The 20056-nt window shown below is 36.7% G+C and overlaps 3 protein-coding genes across 3 annotated transcripts; 2 read left to right on the top strand and 1 right to left on the bottom strand.

Moving 5' to 3' along the window:
• The first annotated feature begins 1666 nt into the window (after window positions 1-1666).
• Window positions 1667-2362, top strand: LOC107780371 (ferredoxin). Its single transcript, XM_016600895.2, has one exon. The coding sequence runs from the start codon at window positions 1807-1809 to the stop codon at window positions 2239-2241; it is 435 nt and encodes a 144-aa protein (XP_016456381.1). The 5' UTR covers window positions 1667-1806; the 3' UTR covers window positions 2242-2362.
• Window positions 2363-3443: 1081 nt separating this feature from the next.
• On the bottom strand, window positions 3444-9909 carry LOC107780370 (MLO-like protein 4). The gene is made up of 15 exons (XM_016600894.2): window positions 9570-9909; window positions 9373-9430; window positions 9006-9232; window positions 8798-8914; window positions 8309-8369; window positions 8039-8130; window positions 7568-7642; window positions 7150-7235; window positions 6894-6943; window positions 6770-6810; window positions 6513-6683; window positions 6359-6394; window positions 5473-5540; window positions 4265-4325; window positions 3444-4122 (listed from the first exon to the last, which is right to left on the bottom strand). Exons 1-15 carry the CDS (start codon window positions 9693-9695, stop codon window positions 3670-3672), a joined length of 1722 nt encoding a protein of 573 aa, XP_016456380.2. The 5' UTR covers window positions 9696-9909; the 3' UTR covers window positions 3444-3669.
• Window positions 9910-12156: 2247 nt separating this feature from the next.
• Window positions 12157-17410, top strand: LOC107780369 (phospholipase D delta-like). The gene is made up of 10 exons (XM_016600892.2): window positions 12157-12255; window positions 12907-14048; window positions 14175-14291; window positions 14498-14692; window positions 15026-15289; window positions 15366-15434; window positions 15536-15683; window positions 16006-16154; window positions 16266-16616; window positions 16756-17410. The coding sequence occupies exons 2-10, from the start codon at window positions 13128-13130 to the stop codon at window positions 17047-17049; spliced, it is 2508 nt and encodes an 835-aa protein (XP_016456378.1). The 5' UTR covers window positions 12157-12255; window positions 12907-13127; the 3' UTR covers window positions 17050-17410.
• The last annotated feature ends 2646 nt before the right edge of the window (window positions 17411-20056 follow it).

Below are 20056 nucleotides of genomic sequence, written 5' to 3'. Positions count from 1 at the left end.
CGAACCGAATTTTCCATCTTCTCTATTTAATTGGATGTCAGATGCTCAAAAAGGATTGTAGCTTTTCAGGAACTTCTGCATAATTGATGTGAAGCTGCTTGTTTAATCAAGCTTTGCTACATTGTTAATTTGCTATGCAGACCCCTTTTTTTTTGTTTGCTTTCCTTGGTTTCGCCAGGCAAATTTGTTCTTTTCGTGCTGTTTCTCAATAAGGCTAGCAAAATCTGTGTAACGTTCGTGGTCAGGTGATCGATCACTACTGAGACTTAGGTCACACACATTAATTTTAGCTGTGACTTGAGCAAAGGCAACTCAAACATGAGATCTTCTCTGTGTGTGTGTGTAGCGTATGGACACAACTTTACCATCCATTACGGATTTCTTTTGTTTATTTTTAGAAACGAAAGGACTTTGATGTGATTGTTGAGCGTGTAATTTAGTACTCGATCAGTTAAGTGTTAAAGTTAAAATTGGTCTCTCCTGTCTAGAAAAGGTTTGGTGACAAATTCATATCATTCCCCACCACCGTTTGTTCGCTTAATATAGGTAGGTTTGGGTATGAATTATTCAGATGTCGATTTATTTAAGTGCATTTTTTATGTTTTATATTTTACTGTGATGTTTCTTTAAATTTTATTTTAATATCTCTTTCGTTGTTATCTATGTAATATAAAAATGAAGTTAACATACCAATAAAGCATGCTCATGAGAAAGACTCGCGACCACGCTGCTGGCTATAATACTTACCATGGGCAAACGTTGAATTCTTTAGCCCTTTTCTGCAGCAGAAAATTCTTGTCATTCCCCACCACTGTTTGTTCACTTAAGATATGTAGGTTTGGGTATGAGTTATTCATATCTCGATTTATTTAAATGCATTTTTGTACAAACACTTATTTGCTCTGAACAAAGTCTGATTCAATTTTTTTTGTACATTCTCAAAACTATTAAGACGTTCACGAAAAGATTATGTGAATGTAACTTTTACCATCACTCTATTGACGACCATTGCGCACCCACCTACATCGCCAGCCACTGGCAACTATCACCATTAACCTCCACCGTACAACAACCACTAACCATCTCTAATGCCAACCACCACCAGTCCACCACTAGCTATCACTGTGCCACCACCACTTCCACTAGTTGACAACAAGTAGTTTTGGTCATCATTGCACAATCACCATCAGCCATCACTGCACAACTGTCCCCACAGACAACCTTCACCAACCACAACTATCACTAACCACCACCTTGGTTACAACCGTGGCAAACGTACGGGGCGGGTCGGATATGAGCGGGTAGAAAATTGGTGATTCAAAAAAACGAATAAATTATCCGACGCGTCCCGTATTTGGGACGGATAAAAAACGGGTTATGGATAATATGGATTTACAATACTATTTTAATTTTTTTTCTAATTTTGTAATTATTATTTTATTTGAATGTAATATTTGTTAAAGTAAATGAATATAAATATACATATTTAGATACTAAGAAAAATAGGTTAAACTATCCAATATCCAGATATATAACTCCCTTGATGCTTCCGTTTAAATTGTGGTTGACAGGACAAATTAAAGCCACAAGCCTTGTGAGAATGAAAGGCTGATATTAAAGCAGTGACATTCACATTCACACGATAACTGGTGAATCCTGCTAAGTTGATAAACTGATAAAGCTAGCCATACCCTATTGACACGTGGAAGATAAACCACTCACTATTTCCACAAGCCCCTCTTCTTATATATCCTCACATCTCAAGTGAGAGCAGAGCAAAGCAAAGCAAAGAAAATTTTTGTAAAAATGGCCAGTATTTCAGGTACCATGGTTAGCACCTCTTTCCTCCCAAGGAAACCAGTAGTGACTAGCCTGAAAGCCATACCAAATGTTGGGCAAGCTCTCTTTGGTCTTAAATCTCAGAGGGGTGGTAGGATTACTTGCATGGCCAGTTACAAAGTGAAGCTTATTACACCAGAGGGAGCTGTTGAGTTTGATTGTCCGGATGATGTTTACATTCTTGATCAAGCTGAGGAAATGGGACATGATCTTCCTTACTCATGCAGAGCTGGTTCTTGCTCTTCTTGTGCTGGAAAAGTTACAGCTGGAAATGTTGATCAGTCTGATGGAAACTTTCTTGATGATGACCAAATGGCTGATGGATTTGTTCTAACCTGTGTTGCTTACCCCCAGTCTGATGTTACTATTGAGACTCACAAGGAGGAGGAGCTCACTGCCTAAACCCCTCAATCTCATTATTTTAAAAAAGTTTGATGAGCATTTATTTTCATATGTAACTCTTTTGTTCGCATAAAAGATGCTATGTTGCAACTTCTAGTCAATGACTTTGATTTGCTTAGTATATCAACTTTCATCTCCTTATTCCCCGCTTTTAGATGTGTTAATTTTCATGTATATTTAACTTTTCTCAAATTTGTACACCAATAAAACAAGTACGGACCAGTCTAGTTGAAAGATGGCACATGTAATCCAAGAGATAGTAGAGTCTATCTTATCACAATTTGCAAGATTAGAAAATTACCATTAGTAACTCTATTAAGGTCCAACATAATACTTTGTTATATACACCCTAGGGCTATTTACGATTAGAAAGTTAAGAGGTCTTTGATGTGCAAGCCCTACATCTTTGATGCAGGGGTGGAGGTAGAGTGGGGAAGCGGTTCGGCCGAACCCAATAGCTTTGGTTTGAACTCTATATTTGTCTTAAAGTCTGTCAAATATGTAAAAATTCTAGAATACAAACCCAATAGCTTTGGTTTAGACTCTATATTTGTCTTAAAAAGTCCTGTGAAAATGTAAAAATTATTAATTTATAACCTAATAACTTAAAACGATTAGAACCCGGAACCCATAAGCTTGAAATCATGGCTTCGCCTCTACTTTGATGCAACCATTGATTCTCACGAGAGGTCACAGTTGTTGCGTAGGAAGGCATTTTTGTTATGTACTAATAGCCTGTTTGGCCAAAAGTGATTTTTTTTTTTGGCCAAAAGCACTTTTGGCCAAAAATTGAGGTGTTTGGCCAAGCTTCTGGAAGGAAAAAAAATGCTTTTGAGTAGAAGTAGAAGCAGTTTTGGAGAAGCAGAAAAAAATAGCTTCTCTTCAAAAGCACTTTTTTGAGAATGTACTTTTGAGAAAAATACATTTAGAAGCAGTTTTTTAAAGCTTAGCCAAACACTAATTGCTGCTCAGAAGTACTTTTCGAACTAATTAGCCAAACACAAACTGCTTCTCACCAAGAGTACTTTTGAGAAAAACACTTTTAAAAAAAAGCACTTCTCAAAATAAGCTGGTTTTTGCAGTTTGGCCAAACGGGCTATAATACTTGCTCTGCTACTCTTTACGGGCGTACAACAAAAGCCCCTTAAAGGTCCAACACTACCAACTGAACTAATTAATTTCCATGTAAAATTAGGCGTATATTCATCAAAACTGTTTCTTTACAGCTCAATATATGTTCATTTTCTGAGTTACAAAATAGATGCCTAATCTATGAACTGGTCTCCATTGCCAGATAGCAAAGACTGCAATAAATACTCATCTAAAAATGGTTTACCCCATGCAGGAAGTGCTCCGCGGCTAGTGTCCGAGTATGGACTGGTAGGTGTATATTGTACAGAATAAATACTTTGCTTGCATGAGAAAAAATCATGTCTTTTGAAACAGATCAAAGAGAGTTTCTGGCTTGTCTGCATCCCCATTATCCACATTCTCTTGTATATCAGTAACCAGAGGTTCAGATGAATGCCTCTCATTATCCACATTCTCCTCTGTATCAGTGACCAGATATTCGGATGAATATTCCCTATTTCTGAAGGAAAGTTCATGTGAGGTTTCAACAATGCAATCTTCTTGTTGATCATTTGACAGGACATTCTCATCTAGATGGTGAAATGAGCCTCTAGAGGAACATGGAGATAAAGTTACCGTTGCTATCTCATCCCCCTCATCAATCGTTGATCCTAGGGAACACGTTGATCTTGTAGTGATAGAGCGTAAAGCAGCATCTCGTTTAGACTTGTCCTTTACTCTCTTACACCAACTGTGAAGTGATTCTCGAACACTTTCAGCAACGAGAGCCTTTCCACACCGCGAACCCATCTGTGACCAAAAGTTTATGCAAATTAAAGGTCATTTAGGACTCCATGTCACTATCCCAAGACTAGTTCAAGTTCACTGCAACACATGGAATGCATTAAAAGATAGGTAAATGCATGAAAAGTGAGAGAGAGAAAAGGATCACCTGCGAGATAATTACGTTTAAAGGAACAGTGCTGTGGCTACACCAGAACTGCACAAGAACCCTGTTCAAAGAGTGCATTTTCTGAGTACCAAATAATATGCATCATACACTACATGTTATAAAAGAACCGCTATGCATCTTCTATTTTAATGCACGAAAATCATGTTCAACGAGTGCAGCTTCTATGTACCAAAAACATCTGCTAAGGATCCAATCTTTTCAGTACATGTAGCAAAACCAAGATATATGTGAGATAATTAGTCTTCGACTTGATAACTATTCTGATGCAACACTCAGCAATTATTTATTTGGGTTTTGATGGCCATTGACTTGGTCCAGGCTTGAAAATCAGGTAATGATGGCTTAACCAAGCAACATATAGGCTGGATGGCTCGAAATTTAGTAGCTCCTCACTTGTGCTCCTAATATTTTAGCAGCTAATTTAAGTGGTTCTCACTAAAATTCCCCTTAAAAAAGTAATTCACTCAATGTCAACTAAGAATAATCAGTAATGCATTGTTCAGTGAACTAGTTACATGGAGTAAGTTCTGATCAGAGAAGATAGGAGGGGAGGGGGCGCAGTTCTGTGCTAGAAAGTGAATCGGTGGATGAGCTCTACTTATAGAAGATGAGAAACATAGGTATGCAGTTGCAAGACGATTGCAGGCCTTCTAAAAGGTTCTTTCGAACCGTTTTAAGATAAGTACAAGTATGCACTGCAAGTTTACCCCCATGGGAAGAATGATGGGAAAGTGAGATTAGATGGTATCTACGTGCAAACAGCTCAGATAACTAGGCTCAATCTTATAGGAGAATGACATGATCCATGAAGATAGTTATGATAGAACTGAGATAGGGATGACCAAAAATAGAGTACTACAGGAGCTATGGCTATGCGATAGGAAGAATACTTAATAAGGTAAAAGGCAAGAACGAGCCAGACTTTTACCGTTCAAGAAAAAAAGAATGGGCAAGAAGCGGATATTGGAGTAAAGTTCTTCACAGTTTGAACTGTATTAAATGCAAAAGTGGTTCCATATTACTACTTCCATAGAGAAGTATTAACAAGTACTTGCGAGCCTGCTTTCTTTTAAAAGAATCTTTTTTGGGACAAATCAATATAGAAAATAAGACAATGGATTCGGGCTACTAATTATAAATTCAAATGGGAGGAAGGGGGTAGTGTGGTAGAAGTGTACATTACATACCCTGAAATCAATCTGATAACAACCATCGCATGGTTCTTCATGAAACACTCCCGTTGCTCGAATCCCCACTGCACAATTGGATTAATGCTGTTATGAAGTGAATCATCAATCTAAAAGAACAAAAATTCTTCTCGAGCGAGAAGAACCTCTAAGACAATACAAATACATGGTTTGATAATAAGAGCAGCTTGTATGAGTAGGTAGCCCTCCAAAAACTGCAAATATTAGTTTTCTGACATTATTTTCATGTCTATATCTATCAATAAAAGCGGCAGTCTTTCACTTGAGCATATTATGTTGAAGAGAGTGTGCAAACTGAACTTGTTTGCAGAGAGAAAAGTGACCTTTTTGTTTTCATTTCTAAAGCATTAAGAAAATGAAAAATTGATAAAATGATAGCATAGTGGAAGAATCCTCAACAACCTGAAGGGAATCCCGTCTTACTAAATAACTAATTTAAGGTTACTATGATTGAACCGTTAAATGTCCGACTTTGGTTCAAGGGATGTGCTGTTGTCTCGTCATATGGTCTTGGCAATCATCATCTCATGAGCTAGCTTTTAAGGTTTAGTTAGATCCAAAGTTCATTTACTTAGCAAAATGTTGTCATGGAAGGAACATGTGTTACTCTTTTCATGCAACATCTGTTTTATGTTCTCTAACTGTGCAATCGAGTCCTAGTTATTGCAAGAGTGGAAGATACTAAAGAAGCATGTAGATGTTATTTTGTAGCATAAATTCCTTTCAACTGATTATCCACTCCACATTCATTCATTTTTAGCAGAAGACAAAAAAATTCATGTGTCGACCTAAAGAAGAAGTATTAATCTCAAACAAGAAGATGATGCATGGACAATAGAAAAGAAGAAAGGCTAATGAATCTCACCAAGGACCAGATAAATGTTGCCATTTCAAAAGCATTCTGCGTACAGAACAAAAAGCAATCGACGTTAGGACATTTATTTTTATCATTTACATCTGTTTTGCATGAAATAAACATTGAACAGTGGATGGAGCACCAGAGCTATTGAGAATTTGACCTGAAATGATATAAACTGTATTAATCGTAATAGTATCTTCGGTTTGCCAAACCAAAACAATTCATCGCGTGGCTTTACTTGTGTTCTAGTAAGTGGACCCTTAGGCTCTGCAATTTCAAGTGCCAACACGGAGACTACATGCTGTAGTTTTGTTCCAACCACCATGACAAGCTTTGGCACAAGTCAATATAATGTCGAGCATCAGATACATATATTAATTCAACTAGAAACGGACCAAAGAAGGGAGGCTGACTTACAATCGCAGGAATAAAAGAAAGCCAGAAGTAGATATTAAGGCCTGCAATATATGTATAAAACATCGTTCTGAAATTTCAACAAGCCAACTAAAACTGATGTTTTCACATTAGAAAATTTCATTACCATGAATGTTGATGAAGATGCATATGATGGCATAACCCCAAAGGATCCAGCTGCAAAGTCCTAGAATAAGTCAGCATAAATATTCAACTATCAAAACACTCATTTGTAGAAACGTTTAAATATATGACAACAGACCCTCAAGGAGGACCTCGAGTTTTTTTCAGATGTTATAACACTGAAGTATAATAATGATTAAGTCAAAATATCCTCCCACCTATTATGAACTAAATTGATCTAAACCAACAACAAAACATACCTGATCCCTACAATTTCATAAAATTCATCTTCCATGCTACGAACCATGTACTTATGGAAATTGTAAGTAAGCGGAAGCTTGTGATTCTGCATGTTATAGAAGCAAGGGTCAGGCATTACAGGTAAATAGTGAACTTTGGAAATAAATAGAATGAGAGCATTCAATTTTGTGTTCAGTGATTAATTGCTTAGCATCAACAGCATTTTCAAGATATCCCGCCGTCTTGCTTAAGAATAAACCTGGCAATTTGAATGTAGCTGCTTAAGCACATCGAGGGTGATGTTGACGAATTTTAGCTGTGTAAAACGATAATGAGCATTTCGCCTCTTCCCTTCCCTCCTCATACACAGGCGAATTGAGATATTTATAAGGAGAAAGAATAATCTAAAGGAAGTACCAAAAGAAATTGAATACCTACAGTGATAAAGCCCAATCTCAGTGCCAAGTAATCTGACTTATGAATTGAAGTCCTGAACTGCCTTAGAAAGCAAAGCTGCAAGATTACAAAACAAATGCATGTCATATACATGCAGAGCAAATCTAAAAACAAATTGCTAAAATATTATTGAAGACAAAATGTATGGAATTTTGTTATTTGCAAGGGAGGCTGACAAGTCTGTAGTCTTAACAAATCAACGGATCAATTGAACATGGGTGAAGGGAACAATTGTGACTGTAACAATAGTTTAGTCTAATACAAATTGAAATTTTAGACTAGAAGATAATATTTTCGACAACTTGATAAGAAGTCTAGTGGTTTACAAATCCATTTATAGTTCATTAACCTTTCGGTGGCAATCATTTTCCTCCTTGTGTTAAAAATCAAGATCCTCCTCAAAACCTTACAAAAGAGAGTATAGTGTTGTTGTAAAATTGCAAGAGCTATTACCATCCATATAAGAATTCGACTCCTACTCCATGGATGAGAAGCATGATGCAGAGCGAAGGTGGATTGTCGCCTCATCTCCTTATTCTTTGGCACTAAAAATATCAGAAAGAGATAATAAAAGAATGATATGTAGAGACAATGCTTAGAAGCTCAGCTCTATGCTAAAAGATCAGAGCACATGTTTAATATTTAAGACAATTCGTGCAATCAAATTGAAGAAGGTGAATTTATATTGTGTGCACATAGTTTATTATCTTCAATTCCATGTACCTTGTAAGTTGTTCTCTGCCCCAGAGCTCACTTGGTTTTCCCACTTCCTCCAACTGTAGATCTACAATCAAATTCATTCAGAAGAAAATAATAATCCTGCATGCCTCAATTTTAAAAGCACAAACAAGGAAGAGCATGAACTCTGCTGTTTTGCCTCACATATATAGGGGTATCATCCGACATCACTTAGACGAAAAACTTCACAAATTATATAAATCATACTTTCTTTTCAATAGAACATGTATATATATAATAGGCTGACACCATTTGAAAATAATGAAAAGAAAAAAAGTCAATTTGATACAAGAAGTAAAACCTTAGAACATCTACCGCCCCAGACCCCAAACTCACATACAAAGTTGAGTTGTGATAATGCAGAGGTCAGATACCACTTGCACAAAATCCCGCGTACACTTGTGATGGTAGACATCCTATACAAGAATATGTCTACCCCGATTTAGAATTAAAAGCTTGATATGGAAACTCTACCTTGCTCATGGCCAAGCCCACAACAATACAACTGTACAGGACATGGGTGATACCGAGAACAAACAAGAAGCGGTGGAGCTGTTCAAGTCCTTCATATGAGACAAAAGGTTCACGTCCCTGATATTAATACAAAATTAAGATTGTCTTTAGTGCAGTAACAAAAAGCATCATATATTCGTGTGCAATACGAATCAAGAAAACAACTTACCTCACCACATTGATGTGATGGTTGATAAATTCCCTTGGGAGGAATATCAGTATCATTTGAGAAAATGGAGGAGCGCGACAAATGGATTGTCTCACTCGCACTGTCATAATCTTCTTGAGAACAAAGGTAGAATTTACTACTGAAAAGGGATGAATCCACACAAATTTGAGAAATCTGCCTTGCGCATTGTCCCAACAACAAAGAAATAAGCCCAAGCAGCATCAGCTCTGTCCCATTAATAATCAATTGAAACAAATCACCAATGTTGCTTATGTTGAAGATACAATTAAGTAAATAAAAGTACTGTGTCATCTATAACAACTTAAGCTTTTAGATGACACAATTTAAAGAAGCAGCAATTGCTAACCTTCCTTGATCTTCTCGACAGAAGCAAAAAGAGCTTTCCTTCTGGTCTTCTTCAACCACTCGACAGAAGCAAAAAGAGCTTTCCTTCTGGTCTTCTTCAACCACTGCATATGTATAAACACAAACCCACAACTTATTAAGAAAAGACTGTCCATTCTGTGCTTAATAAAGTTGAGTGATTGAGTAGCTAGTACTGACCCTTCCAAATCGGTAAATGGAGCGTTGGACAAAAAGGCAAACAAATACCATAACAGTAGTAACTGTTGCCACAGACCATGTTGGAGTTTCCTCTAATGACCTCCCTTCCCTGAAAACTACTTCCATTTCTTGCACTTTTCTTGAAAAATTAGTAACTACTTTCTGGGAAAATCAAGATCCAGCAAGTGGGTGATACTGAAAAGGCTGGCTGGCTACACATTTTTCTTGAACGGATCGGAGTATAATATAATATTACTAGTACGTACAAGAGATGCACCATGGAATCTTCCTTTTTTAATTTCTTATTAATGTATGTATGTGGCTAGTTCTTTCTTAATTAATTAATTAATTAACGTAGTGTTATAATTTAAAAAAATGGGGAAAGCCACAGCTACAAATGCGTTGGGAGGTGCTAAGATCTTTTGCTTTTGTTTCCCCAGAGTCCGACCTTTTCACATGCAGGCTGTCCCAGGAAGGTACTTCACCCCCCCAACTTCCGGTCTTTGTGCATGCGCCTTACTCTTCTTCAACTTTAAACTCTATGCCATTACTAACTGTCTTTTTCTCTTTATTTTACCCCCTATTTCTTTTTTTCAATCATTTTTTTTTTTGCTACGTATCAAATATCTATCGATTAAAGTTAACCGTCCTCCAGCTGGAATATAAAAAAAATTCACTTGAGGGAGCTAGACAGTTTCTTTTCGGCATTGCCTGCTTACGTCCTGTCATCCTGTGTGCTCGGTTTCTAAATTAGTTTTACATCAACTTTTTAAGTTTATATCTAACGAAAGAATCTAAAGAATAGAGGGGAATAAGAAATTAAAGCAAAAAATAGAGGCTCAGATGAGCTGAAGTTTCGTCTGATATCAGACTCGGTGAAGACCCAGAATTCTCACCTGTGGCGCAATTATCTTCACAGCACTCTTTATGCACCAGACGGAATCGAACCCGGGTCTGTACCATGGCAGGGTACTACTCTACCACTAGACCACTAGTGCTTCTTGTCTCCATAAGTTTGAAATATGATTTAGGCTATTGATATAAAAATAAAATCTGGGGGATGCTGTTATAATAGTTCTTTTCTATAATTACAGCTTGACTTCCAAATCAAAAATGTTGTCTCTAACGAAATAAGAGGAGCAATAGGCTTTTTAGTTTGAAAGATCTCCGAATCTGTTCCAACATTTACTAATAATTACTTATGTATAATTATACAAATTTTATTTGTCTTATGATCTGTAGACTACAGTGCAAAATTTGCAGAAGGTCAAATTACAAACTTTTTTCACTTAAATTTCAAGCAACACAACAACATTTGTTAGAAGTCAAATTAACTTTTAAATTGATAATGGCTCTAAATGCAATTTATAATTATATCTCCACCTCAACGGCTCAACGTATTATCGTATCAATATACCTTAATGTGTTTTTTTAATTAATAAAAATTATGGCGGAACTCCAACACACGGAAAGTTCCAGCATAATATACTGGAGATTGAAGCACCTGTGTATGAACTTCCAACACATTATGTTGGATCGGTATATTATACTGGAACTCCAGTATATTATGCTGGAGTATTTTTCAGATTTTGAACAGTGTTTTGTTCAAATTTATCTTTGCATGAAAAAATGGCTAAATTTCATTACTTTTGAAACCGTGGCTATTTTTGGACGTCCCAAACTAACGGCTATTCAGTATAGTTTGACCAATTATAACGCATGAAATTCATGATGTATCCAACAACTTGGAGATCTTTATGGATACAGGTAGCTGAGGTAGGTTGATTTTTTAAAGGACGAAGAATACTACACCACTTTTCGTTTAACAGATCAGTATAATAATCCAACATATTTCAAAATGTGATTCAATTTTGTTTAATATCTCACCACGTGAATTTTTTTAGCTATCCTCCCCTTTTTGCCTTTTGTTAAACCAACTAGTGAAAGTAAGTTTCCTAGGTATTATTCAAGAGTTGTACATAACAAAACTAGGACGAGAGGGTAAGAATAATTTAGTGAATTAATATAGGGTAATAATAATTTGGTGAATATAGTTATAGTACTATATTTATAACAGTGAAATTTTCTTGTCCTGTCAATGAAATTCAAATTAACGTTTGTTGAAGTGACTTAACGCAATAAGAATCAACAATATATTTATGGTATATTCGACGCGACTTCAATGATTGTACCAACAAATTTGTGCATTTCACAAGATATACAAATCAATGACATGCCTTCTCTTGTCAATCAGAAATTGAACAAGGAAAGCATCTCAATGACACTACAATAAACAATTTTGTAGCACGACATAAAACAAAAACATAAAAACAAAAAGTTAATAAGCTCAATCTTCATTTGTGTATGCGAGTGATTGCGAAATCCTGCCAAGAATTTTGAAATATATAGTTGTACCCCAATTTTACTTTTACTTCAACAATTCCTGCAAATTTTATTTTCGGACGAATAAAAGACAGATAAGGAGGGAAAAATAAGAACGGCAGAGCGTATAATTAGCCTCTGTATAAACAAACCCCAACAATAACTGTTTTTATTTCCTTATTTCCCGCCAAATCCGGACTCTCATGTCTGACTCTCTTTACTCAAACAAACAAAAATTCAAAATGTCTCCTTGGATCCTTTCATTTCTCTTTTCCCCTTCTTCTCAATATCATTATTGATTAAGGTAAATTAACACTCTTCTTCCCCCCTACCCCCACCTCAAACAGATCATGCAAAATATGTTAATGATCTATATATATTATATGTGTCCTATATATATACATGCAAATAAAAGAGCGTAAATTCTTGTTATCAATGCCAATCTTTTGGCATTCGTTACAATTTTCTGTTCGTGTATGTTACAAACCTAGGCAAGGTTTAGAGATCTGATATACATGTTGTTTTTACTCGCGAAAATGGTGGATTTGTGATCTTTTCTTGCATGTCTCAACGTGGTGAATTAAATTTAATATGGTAATGTGTGCGCGTACATTGTTTTGACCTTTTGTAGAGGTTAAGCTCTAAGGAGGTACCTTTGAGCTGGGAACAATTCCACGGGTTCACAATAATAGAAGGAGATATTTCGCGCCAATGACTAAGTGACTGTACACGCAACTCTTAGGACTCAATATGGTGTTCGAAAATGTGGAAAGTGTGTTGAGGAAAAACAGATTCTTTTTAATAATAAATTTGTGGTTGTTTATTGATTGACATGTTAACATATAGAACCATTCTAGATCCAACAAAGACATGTATGAAATAATTGAACAAATGGTTGCACTTTGTTATCTGTGTTCACTTTATTTTCTCTTTTTTTTTTTTTTCGTTTTTCCAGTTGGGATCAGTTCCACGCCGTTGGATATGCTTCGGTGAAGGAATTGCAATGAAGCATAATTGACCATCTCTATGCTTGCTAGACAAAGACATGTATTTGATATAACACTTCCAGGCTTGTTGCCACATGCCTTAATTCATGTGAGGGAGCGCATACAATCCTTATCAGTTGCCATTTTTGGCAAAACAATGTCAAATTGAGTTACTGATTAGCTGCAAAATATGGCTGGAAAACATGGTATTGACATACCTGGAGGTTCAGTACTTCTGCACGGAGAACTGGACTTGCGGGTTATAGAAGCAAATTCACTTCCAAACATGGACATGACATGTTGTTCTAAGTTTAGTCCTTTTGGGACGACGCGAAAGGTTAAGAGCAAGGATACAGGGAATAAATCAGCAACTCGTAAAATAATAGATACTAGTGACCCCTATGTGTCTGTATGTATAGGCGGGGCAAAGGTAGCTCGAACAACAGTGATTCGCAACGATGAAAACCCAACATGGAATGAGCATGTACGCATACCAGTCGCTCACAAAGTTGACAAAGTAGAATTTTTTGTCAAGGACGATGATGGGGTAGGTGGTGAACTGATTGGAAAGGTGGAAATTCCTGCTGATAAAATTCATGTTGGTAAAGAAATAAGTGGTTGGTTCCCTATTCTTGGATCTTCTGGGGATCCATTGAAAACCGGTGCTCAACTGCATCTGTCAATCCAATACAAGCCAATGGCAGAGAACCCTATATATAGAAATGGTGTTGGAGGTGAAGCCAATAGAGTAGGAGTACCGCATACTTATTTTCCACTGCGAAAAGGAGGGAATGTTACTCTTTATCAGGATGCCCATGTACCTGATGCAACACTTCCTGAAATTTTGCTAGATGATGGGAAGGTTTTTAATCATAACAAATGTTGGGAAGACATTTGTCATGCCATGTTGGAGGCTAAGTATTTAATATATGTTGTTGGTTGGTCCGTATATCATCCTATACGACTAGTAAGAGAACCTACAAGGCCGTTGCCTTCTGCAGGGGAACGAACACTTGGAGATTTGCTCAAGTACAAGTCACAAGAAGGAGTTCGCGTCATTTTGCTCATTTGGGATGATAAAACTTCAAATGATGATTTATTCCTCAAAACGGTAATATTTCAGATTCAATGTTGAGCCTCAGGCTGAATATCTCATGGCAATCCATTTTGCAGTCTTTTTCCTACATATAGCTGTTTGGAAAGTATAATAATATTTGTTTTATTGTCTCGAATGCAGGAAGGTGTAATGCAGACTCATGATGAAGAGACGAGAAAGTTTTTTAAATACTCAAGTGTACACTGTGTGCTTTGTCCTCGTTCCGCCAGCAGTAAGCTTAGTGTTTTGAAGAGACAGGTACATACTTTCTTTTCCCTTAAGGGCAGGTGGAGGGGAAAGTATTTGACGGATAAATTCTAACAGCAAGATGATTTTGATATTTGGAGAAGTTGTAAATCTAGAACAAGCAAGTAGTTATCTTCAAGAAGAATTGAATCAAGGGGACAGCTAACCATAATCATGATTCATCTATTGATCATATTAAGAATAAATTTCTTCTGCAGATTGTTGGAAACCTATTTACACATCATCAGAAGTGTGTGCTTGTTGACACAGAAGCACCTGGGAATGAACGGAAAATAACTGCTTTTATTGGTGGCCTGGATTTATGTGATGGCCGCTATGACACTCCCGAGCATAGACTGTTTAGCGATCTCGATACTGTCTTTGGAAATGATGTTCATAATCCTACATTCACAGTAAGCTGTTAATCTGGATCTTTTGAAGTTTTTTGTTTAAGGTTTTATAAGAGCCCTTAAACTTCTTCAGGAACCAGAAAATCTTCTATAAGTATAACCTTTTCTCCATACTTAGTCCATCAATTGCTTGAGCTTAATTCTTATTCACATCAAAGATACACTCCATTTTCTATTTGATGGATTTATAGCTTGGATTTTTGCATGTTATTATTTCGAATGCAGGTGAAAACAAGTAAAAATACCTTTTCTTTTCGAATGTAGTTTTTGCATTTTCCATTGAGACATTCCTGGTAGCTAATAATTGGTAGATGTAATCTCTTATGATACATACAGACTACTTCAGGTGGCCCAAGAGAACCATGGCATGATCTACACTGTAAAATTGACGGTCCTGCTGCTTATGATGTTTTGACAAACTTTGAGCAAAGATTTAACAAGGCCACTAAATGGCTCAAACTAAGGAAAGTCAAACAAGGATCTGATACATTGCTTAAATTAGATCGAATAGCAGCAATTCGCATGCCTTCTGCTGGGCCAGATGGTGACCGTGTGGTCCGTGTCACAAGTGAACAAGATCCAGAGAGTTGGCATGTGCAAGTATATTTCTTCATTTGCTTCTTTGTCAATCATTACTAGTAATTCATTCTAATAATTTGTTGTGCGCTCTTTCCAGGTATTTCGATCAATTGATTCAGGATCAGTAAAAGGATTTCCAAAAGACATTAAGGAAGCTGAAGCTCAGGTATAATACTAAAGCTTTTTGAAAACCTTAGTTGTATATATTATGTACTAGTTTCAGAAAGTGAAAATGGAACATGTCAAATTAGCTATGTACAATTGCAGAATCTTGTCAGTGGAAAAAATTTGAAGATAGAAAGAAGCATACATTTGGCTTATGTGAAAGCAATTCGATCAGCCCAGCACTTTGTTTACGTAGAGAATCAGTATTTTCTTGGTTCTGCATATAGCTGGCCATCGCACCGAAATTCAGGTATATATGCAAATGTTTTTTAACTCAATTTCAACTTTTATTCTTTAAAACTTTTAGCATAAATTCAAGATCTTATACAAATGATTACCAGGAGGTCCAAAACTAACAGCTCTTAACAATAAACTCAAACTTTATCATCCATAATTTGTCATTTCAACTGCATCTGAATGATCAGTTTGATTTATCTCGAGGAGAGAAGCACAGAACATTCGTATATGATTGAAGAAGAGAAGCTTAAGATGCAAATGAATGGCTTTTAGAATCTTTAACAAAATTCATAGATGTCAATATATAACATATTAGTACTATATCTTTCTAACAGGAGCTAATAACCTAGTCCCTATGGAAATAGCTTTGAAAATTGCCAGAAAAATAGCAGCAAATGAACCTTTTGCAGCATACATTGTGGTTCCAATGTGGCCTGAAGGCGTCCCAAGCAGTAAACCAGTCCAAGAAATTCTCTTCTGGCAGGTTCGAATTAGCTCTACTTCTTATTTGGTAAATGCATGCCTGCTTTTTTGAACTGATTGTTCATATGCCTCACTATTAATCTTTTATGTATTGCAATTATATATATCGCAGAGCCAAACAATGGCTATGATGTACAAAATAGTGGCAGAGGCTTTAGATAAGGCAGGGGTTTCTCAGTATTTTCATCCTCAGGATTACTTGAACTTCTACTGCCTGGGGAAGCGCGAGGTAGCAAAGGGTAAAAGTGAGAAATCTGTGTCACAGGGATTGGCTCAGAAATTTGGGAGATTTATGATATATGTACACTCAAAAGGAATGATAGTAGATGATGAGTATGTGTTGATGGGTTCTGCAAATATCAACCAAAGATCTTTGAGTGGTTCTAGGGATACAGAAATTGCTATGGGAGCTTATCAACCAAATTATACATGGGCAAAAAAAGATAGTCATCCACATGGCCAGGTTTGAAAATACAATTTAACCTTTTTCTGCATGAATTAGTAACCTTCTATACCAAAGTTAAATCTTCATTACATGGTCAGTGCATATAAGTGAAATTCGACGACTATTTATCAATGGAAATGGATCTTTTTGCATTCAGGTCTATGGTTATCGGATGTCTCTCTGGGCTGAGCATCTTGGAGTGGTGGAGAATACCTTCACGGAGCCACAGACAGTGGAATGCGTTAGACGCGTTAATGAGATAGCGAGATACAACTGGAATGCATTTTCAGGGGATGAGTACAATAAGATGAAGGGGCATTTGATGCAATATCCAATTCAGGTCAGCAAGAATGGAGATGTCACAACTCTGCCTGGATTTGAATGCTTCCCTGATGTTGGTGGTAAGATTCTAGGGGCACCCACAAATCTTCCTGATGCTCTTACCACTTAATGCCACTGCTTGAAACGCGTTGTGATTAGTCACATCAGTAGATTTTGGATACCAGATGCCTAAAAGCAAAAAAGACAGATACCTAGAGGTTTACTACATGGTCTATTATGGTTCAACTGCCAGGCTGATTAGTGATGAAAAAGCTCAATCTCCCCTAAGATTAAGATGATAGTATCTATTCAGAAACTTTATAGTCAGTTTTATCTAAAAAAAAAATTATAGTTGTACAAACTAATTTCTATTTTTTTGCTACAACTACTTAAGAAGTCTGTACATTGTGCAAGTTAGATGTTAAGAAAAGGTTGATAAATATTTTGAACTTTGTTATAGTTGGTATAATATGAAAATCTTTTTTTTTTTTTTGTGTGTTACTTTTAGGAATATCATAGTATAAATTATATTATTAGTAGGAACTAAAACGGAGACAAATTTCGAGAGAGAGGAGGGGTTTTTTTTGTGGTTGGGGTGGGGAGGGGAGGGGGGTGTGAACAACTAATTTTTGAACATACCCGAATTCTATATTATTTTTGTGTAAATATTTCTTTTAGATCTAATCTTAATATTTAAACTTTTATCTTACTCTTAATATGATTTATTTTTAAAGAAAAAACTACAAAAATACTCTCATTCTTAGAGTACAAATTTTATTTCTAAAAAAAATAAAAATAAAATATATGTATATATATGGTTTCTTTTAATAAGTAAGCTATCATTTAAAGTACATGTAAATATTTAGTTTTACTATATTGTACGAAATGTTGGTTATTCTTCTTATCTTCATAATTTAATTATCTTTTAAAATAAAAGATAAAAAAAAAAGATTCAAAATGAACTAAAATCACGTTAAAGTGCTGAAGTTTATTATAAAATTTTATTTAAAAATCTGATTTTACTTTTAAATAAAAAAAAATTTAAAAAATAAAAATAAACCATAACCCCATTTTCCCCATACCCCTCACGTCTCCACCTCCCCACTTTCCCCACTGACAACCCCTATCCCTCAATAAAACACACACACGGGGGCTGGGGACAAAAAAAAAAAAAAGAAACAAAAAAAGATAAAAAGAAAAAAAGAAACAAAAAAGATAAAAAGAAGAAAGAAGTGAAAAGATAAAAAAGAAGAGAAGGAAAAGAAGGAAAGAGAATGAAAAAAAGAAAGATAAAAATTGAACGTGAAAGAGAAAAGGAGTTTGAAGACGGAGTTCGAGATTTCATTCGCGGTTCCGAATTTAAGGTTCTAGAAAAGTTAGTGTTGCTAGATTTGGAAACCAGTAGACTCATATTATCACCAACACAGGGTACTACATCCTCTGATTGCATTACTTTCTGCCAACATAGGGTACGACATTCCCTAGTAGCATCTCGGAGAGTCACGAGCTTCATCATATTGCCAAACACAGGGTACTACATCTCCTGGTTTAGTGCCAACATAGAGTACGACATTCCCTAGTAGCATCTTAGAGTGCCACGAGACTCATCTTATCACCAACACAGGGTACTACATCCCCTTATTGCATTACTTTCTGCCAACATAGGGTACGACATTCCCTAGTAGCATCTCGGAGAGTCACGAGCTTCATCATATTGCCAAACACAGGGTACTACATCTCCTGGTTTAGTGCCAACATAGAGTACAACATTCCCTAGTAGCATCTTAGAGTGTCACAAGACTCATCTTATCACCAACACAGGGTACTACATCCCCTAATTGCATTACTTTCTGCCAACATAGGGTACGACATTCCCTAGTAGCATCTCGGAGAGTCACGAGCTTCATCATATTGCCAAACACAGGGTACTACATCTCCTGGTTTAGTGCCAACATAGAGTACGACATTCCCTAGTAGCATCTTAGAGTGCCACGAGACTCATCTTATCACCAACACAGGGTACTACATCCCCTGATTGCATTACTTTCTGCCAACATAGGGTACGACATTCCCAGTAACATCTCAAAGTGCTACGAGCCTCATTTTTATTGCAAACATAGGGTACGACATTCCCTAGTAGCATCCCGAGGGCCACGAGCCTCACCTTATTGCCAACACAGGGTACGACATCCCCTAGCTATATTACTTTTTGGCCTGCATAGAGTACGACATTCTCTAGTAGCATCCCAGAGTGCCACGAGCCTCCTTTTATTTCCAACACAGGGTACTACATCCCCTAGTCGCATTACGTTCTACCTACATAGGGTACGACATTCCCTAGGAGAATCTCAGAGAGCCACGAGCCTCATCTTATGGCCAAACACAGGGTACTGCGTCCCCTAGTTGCATTTCTCATTGCTAACATAGGGAACATGTCACAACCCAAACCGAAGGGCCGTGACGGGCACCCGGTGCCTTACTCAACCGAATACAAACATAACATATCTTTCTTATTATACTATCTTGAGTAAATGAGCCAGAAACCCATCATGAGGTAACAAGAATAAAACGTAAGGGAATACTCAACATATGACGACCCAACATGATATACAAACTTATACATGTGACATACGGGCCTATAAGGCAGACATGACCATTTGTAAACTCAACACATGGGCCAACAAGGCCATACAAGTATCCATAAACCTGACATCTGTCTACAAGACTCTAAGAGTACATAAAATCATAAAGGTCGGGACAGAGCCCGCCATACCAATCAATACATATCCAAAGTATACTGACCAAATAGGTAACTCCGGAGCAAGTGGAGTGCACCAACACATCCGCTGAGCTGATAGCCTACTAGGAAGACTGTCAACCCATCAATCGGGACCTGCGGGCATGAAACGCAGCGTCCCCAGGCAAAAGGAACGTCAGTACAAATAAAGTACCGAGTATGTAAGGCAGGAAAGCATAAACAAGAACATTAATGTAAAGAGGGATAGAGGAGATACAACCTGTAACATATGAGTGCCTCTAGGGGCTACTGACATGAAATGCATAATACATATATATACATACACTTTAAAAACATAAGCCTCTGTGGGCATCATCATCATCATATCATACCCAGCCTT

This window comes from Nicotiana tabacum, chromosome 10, assembly GCF_000715075.1.
Source record: "Nicotiana tabacum cultivar K326 chromosome 10, ASM71507v2, whole genome shotgun sequence".
Lineage (NCBI taxonomy): Eukaryota > Viridiplantae > Streptophyta > Magnoliopsida > Solanales > Solanaceae > Nicotiana > Nicotiana tabacum.
Note: the sequence above shows the minus strand (reverse complement) of the source record. Positions and strands in the feature narration are given on the sequence as shown.

Excerpts from the sequence above, each read along its gene's own strand:
- LOC107780371 (XM_016600895.2), top strand. The coding sequence starts at position 1,807 with ATGGCCAGTATTTCAGGTACCATGGTTAGCACCTCTTTCCTCCCAAGG.
- LOC107780370 (XM_016600894.2), bottom strand. The coding sequence starts at position 9,695 with ATGGAAGTAGTTTTCAGGGAAGGGAGGTCATTAGAGGAAACTCCAACA. Across the intron at positions 8,915-9,005 it reads CATCACATCAATGTGGTGAG|GGACGTGAACCTTTTGTCTC; the intron begins GTAAGTTGTTTT and ends TATTAATATCAG. Across the intron at positions 4,123-4,264 it reads TAAACGTAATTATCTCGCAG|ATGGGTTCGCGGTGTGGAAA; the intron begins GTGATCCTTTTC and ends TTTTGGTCACAG.
- LOC107780369 (XM_016600892.2), top strand. The coding sequence starts at position 13,128 with ATGGCTGGAAAACATGGTATTGACATACCTGGAGGTTCAGTACTTCTG. Across the intron at positions 15,435-15,535 it reads TTAAGGAAGCTGAAGCTCAG|AATCTTGTCAGTGGAAAAAA; the intron begins GTATAATACTAA and ends GTACAATTGCAG. Across the intron at positions 16,155-16,265 it reads AAGAAATTCTCTTCTGGCAG|AGCCAAACAATGGCTATGAT; the intron begins GTTCGAATTAGC and ends TATATATCGCAG.